At 40.7% G+C, this 4,712-nt stretch overlaps 1 protein-coding gene across 1 annotated transcript; it reads right to left on the reverse strand.

Moving 5' to 3' along the window:
• Positions 1-212: 212 nt before the first annotated feature.
• Positions 213-2,498, reverse strand: TBC1D24 (TBC1 domain family member 24). The gene is made up of 2 exons (XM_068246746.1): positions 1,478-2,498; positions 213-234 (listed from the first exon to the last, which is right to left on the reverse strand). The coding sequence occupies exons 1-2, from the start codon at positions 2,434-2,436 to the stop codon at positions 213-215; spliced, it is 981 nt and encodes a 326-aa protein (XP_068102847.1). The 5' UTR covers positions 2,437-2,498.
• Positions 2,499-4,712: the final 2,214 nt, after the last annotated feature.

Genomic DNA, 4,712 nt, shown 5'->3' on the forward strand with positions numbered 1-4,712 from the left:
AAAAATCTACGCTGGCAAAATGTTCAACAGCTCGTGCTCACCATGCAGTTGGAAGTACAGAAATGTTATTTTACACTATAAAAATGTAATATGTTGTTATCCAGCTACAAGCATCAGCATTCATACTGAATATTAGACAGAAAGCAGCTCTTTAGTATAGGACAGAGCAGAGGAGCAGCCGGATTTAGTACAGGACAGAACAGCAAGATCACTTACCGGACAGGAGTCTGTACTCTGTTAAAGCCCGGAAGAAGAAAAAAAAAAAGAATGGAAAGGAAGAAGAGACAGGACAGAAGAAGAGGAAAAAAAGTACAAAGTGATCAGTGAACATGAATGATCAACACTTCTTATACATATAACACAAACTACACTCCTACTCCTAGGAGAGTATAGATCAAAGAAATAGACAACACCTGTGCTGTGCCACCATCAGAGCATTTAATATAAAATGCTGTCAGCTAGTAGAAACATTAGCTATAGGGGACAGGGGAGAAGGGGAAAATTGCAAAACACCAGTCACCATGACACTCGCATTACCTCAAAGGCAGTTTTACAGATAAGACAGAAACAGCTGTAGTATTTCACTAGCCAAGGTTCTGCAATTATTTCCTGCCACTTGCAATATATCTGACCCCAGTTGGTGGCATAGCCAGAATTGCTACTAATGTTCTTCATGAACAGGAAAAGGCATAACGGTCGTCATTATCCTGATTGCTCCTACAAGCATGAGTGCAGGCTTACCCTGACTGCAATGTGCAATAGAACTTTTCAACTTTTTTTTTTTCCCCTGGAGTTCATGGAGGTTCTAGATGGAATGAAATAAAGACTTGGGAAAGTTCCCCTACTGTACTGCCTGCAACCTTTAAAAAAGCAGCAGACTTCATCCAACAGGCATTTAACAGAGTTTTTCATTACCATTTTTTTTTCCTGGGGGTCGGTTCTCTTTCCAACACTCTAGGTTTCTACAGTATTTGATGGCTTGAATATTACTTGAAGAAAATTAAAGCAAATCTTGCATTCTATTATGCATGTGACTGCACAGTTGCCCATTTGTAACCAATTTACATGACGTTTAAAGGGAACCCAACATGAGAGCAATATGGAGGCCAGCGTATTTATTTCCTTTTAATGCACATTCCCTGTCTCCGTCCTGCTGATCCTCTTCCGCCAATACCCTTTAGTCACAGACCCTGCACAAGCATGCAGATCATATGTCTGACAGACTGAATTAGCTGCATGCTTGTTTCAGATATGTGATTCAGACCAAAAAGATTAGCTCAGGACTGCCAGGTAACTGGTATGGTTTAAAAAGGAAACTAATATGGCAGCCTCCACAGGTCTCTCACCTTGGGTCCTTTTAAGGATTGATCAACAAAGTTTTCTGAGAAGATTGTTTCACAATTACTACAAGCCACAGCTTTTTATTTAGCTGCTCTACAGAAATGCTGCCATTCCCTTTCCAATTAGAAGTGCTTACCTCTTCTGTTTTACCGTGATGCCTTTTTGCTGCAGAGCTTTCTCATTGGCTATTTGAAGTAGATTGATTTCTTTCCGGGAAAACAGTCGTATAGCAAAGGCTTTTTCTAAGAGCTTGTCTGGAGTTGCCGATTTGGCAATGTCCCTCACAAAGTCTTGGATGTCCCCTTTTACATTATTTGATTCCATGGGCTGCCCACCTCTTGCCTTCTGGAAGAATTTAAGGAGAGCAAGAGCAATCCTGTATAAAACTTTATAACCTTCCACTAGGAAGACATCAAACACGCGTGCGATATAGGTAAAGGGCAAGTCTCCAAAAAGCCACCTTTGCCAGTCCGAGTACACCTCCATGACATCTTCAGACACTGCTACCAAAAGCTTGTGAGGTCCCTGGCAGTATTTCCCAGCAAGATCTCCAAACGTCATGCAAGAGGACTCAAATGCTAAAAAGGTTTGGTCAACAAGTCGCCTACTTTGGTCATTGCAAGCCAATATTCGGGACACACTTTCGAAGCACTCTGCCTCATCCTGGCTATAATGAAGAAGCAGGGCTACAAGGGAGGGAAGGGCAGGACAGAAGGAGATATCTGGGAACTGATTTGAGATGCAAAGAAGGATTTTTCTGACTGCTCCAATGCCTTCAGAGTTTAGACAGTAAGTGGGTGCTTGACGATCATCAACAAATTCCGGCAAAGGTAATGTACTGGTATTTCTCTTTCCCACTATTTTGCCCACAATGTCACGGTAGACGCTGGCATCTGGTGTCACTGTGCGGCATGGGATGTCCTTAATAAGTTTGTTGTATACCTTAGCTCGTAATGAATGGTTCTTTGCCCAAAATCCCTGGCGGGACAACTGCTTCAATTCCTGAAAATCATTAGTATTGAGAACTTTAGGGCTCTGTTCCCCACTCTCCATCTTATCCCAGTCCACAAAGCTGCCATATTCTGCATCATCCATGTCTGACTTTTAAAAAGAAACTTGTGTGTCTTGGGTTATGCTTTTAGTTCATAGTTTCCTAAAAGGGGGAGAAGAAAAATACATACATAAAATAAAAATATATATTAGGTAACAAAGAATACAGACATTCGAGTTCATTGCCAATTTACTTTTTTTTTTTTTATTTACTTTTTATTCAGACCTCAGCCATATTCAATCTGCCCAGCCTTTTATTAGTGGCTTCATCAGTACGATCTTTTGACCGTAGGCATCATCGTTTGCATTTTCTAATTATTTCATGTCTGAATTTGCACTGCTTCAGTTTTAAAATGTTGATATTTATACCAGCATTCACCAAGCATTTCCTTCATAATTACACAGAGGGGAAAAAAAAAAAAAAAAAAAAAATTAATAATAATAATAATAATAATAATAATAATAATAAACACAGTTGAAGTAGAGCTAGATATAGAAACAAATAATGTAAAGGTCAATACACGCGCCTAAGGCAGCCGATTACTACCTCAGCTGATAGGTGTGCAGGGGCTCCTAACCCCCAACCCGCGGGTGACAAGTCAAGAGGGGTTTACGTACCTTAATTAGAGCAGGCATCATCTATAGCAATATAATGAGGGACATTCACATTGCTCTGGCATTATAGGCCATTGATGTACTTCAAACTCTGAAAGGCCGGAGACACAATGAGCACTTTTCTGACTGTCAGCGCTGTCTGAACACTAACACAGTTTTTCGATTTGGAATGCTCGAAATTTTTCTAAATATTGTATGGTGTGTTAGATTGTAAATTTATTAATATACACCCCCTAGCAATTTTCTCAGAGTTTGTAAATTTATTAATATACACCCCCTAGCAATTTTCTCAGAGTTTCTAATCATTTTTATCATAATTGGGGGGAAAAAAATTGAACATAGGTGTGTGGTACATTGTAACATTTCAAATATATGACCAGTCAGAAGAATGGATTGTAATTCTTAAATTGAATAGAAAAAAAAAAAAAAAAAAAAAAAAAACACAACTGTGTGGAAGGGGATATCAGCTACTGATTGGGATGAAGTTCAATCCTTGGTTACGATTTCTCTTAAGACCTGTTTCACAGTGCGACATTAAAGTCACACGTTAAAACATTTAACGCAGAATAACTCACTGCAATGTAAAATCAATGCCCTGTTCACAGTGCACACGTTGCATTGGTGACTAACACTGCACGTTAAGTGAAAGTACTGCATGCAGTGCGTTATACACGTTATTAGCTGCGTTGGACTGTTTGCACATGCTCAGTAATGACCTGGAAACATACTTTTCATTGCCTGTATGTTCTACTGTATGCGACCATAACGGGGCATTAAATTGCGCTGCAAATTTTTGGGGGCATTGCGTCGCAAGTTGCGTTGCGACTTTAACGTTGCATCAAAATGCAACGTTCTACTGTGAAAGAGGCCTTAATAGCACTTCTACAGATTGTGTAGTGTAGACTAGACTTGGATTTGTGAAGTGCTCCTCTCCCCTGCTGAATTCTTGTGAGGCTCTTCTGTTCTTAAAGGAGGCAAGGAAAATTTTTTAAAATAAACAGATGACGTAGCTGCAAATGAATATTACATACTAACCTCACCGTCAGTTCCTCTCAGAAGCTCACCATTTTCTTCTTACAGTGATTCCTTCCAGTTCTGACGATATTTTGTCAGAACTGAAATATACCAATTGCTCTCAGTTATCAGCAGCTGGCAGTTACAACTGAATGTGCAAGGTAATGCCCATGTTTTCCTATGGCTCAAGTGGGCAATATTACAGTTTAACTGTGTGCTGACCAGGAAGCTGTTAGGGGGTAATGGCCATTTTTAAAATGGTGGACAGAGAAATCCATTGATCACAGTGGACAAATGGGACGCAGGAGAGAAGAAAGATTGAGTAGTAGACTACACAGGAGGCAAGCATGACCTGTGTATAGTTATTTTGGCCTCAATTCACTAAGATCATGCTGGAGATAATAAGGCAAGAGAAAAACTTACCTCCACACAGTAAGAGAGTTATCTCTTCATTCCTTACGTTACCTCCTCTGTAGTTATTTTCACACGCAGTTAACTTTCCTGGCGGTAACCCCGAACGTAGTTCGGGGTAAGCCGCGCAGGAGGTTTTCTCAGGCCCTGCTGGGCCGATTTGAAATTTTTTTTTTTTGCTTAACGCAGCTAGCACTTTGCTAGCTGCGTCAGCACTTCGATCGCCGCCGCCCCACGCTCGATCGCCGCTATCCGCGTCGCAAGACAGCCCCCCCCCCCTA

The sequence above is a fragment of the Hyperolius riggenbachi genome, chromosome 7 (genome assembly GCF_040937935.1).
Source record: "Hyperolius riggenbachi isolate aHypRig1 chromosome 7, aHypRig1.pri, whole genome shotgun sequence".
Lineage (NCBI taxonomy): Eukaryota > Metazoa > Chordata > Amphibia > Anura > Hyperoliidae > Hyperolius > Hyperolius riggenbachi.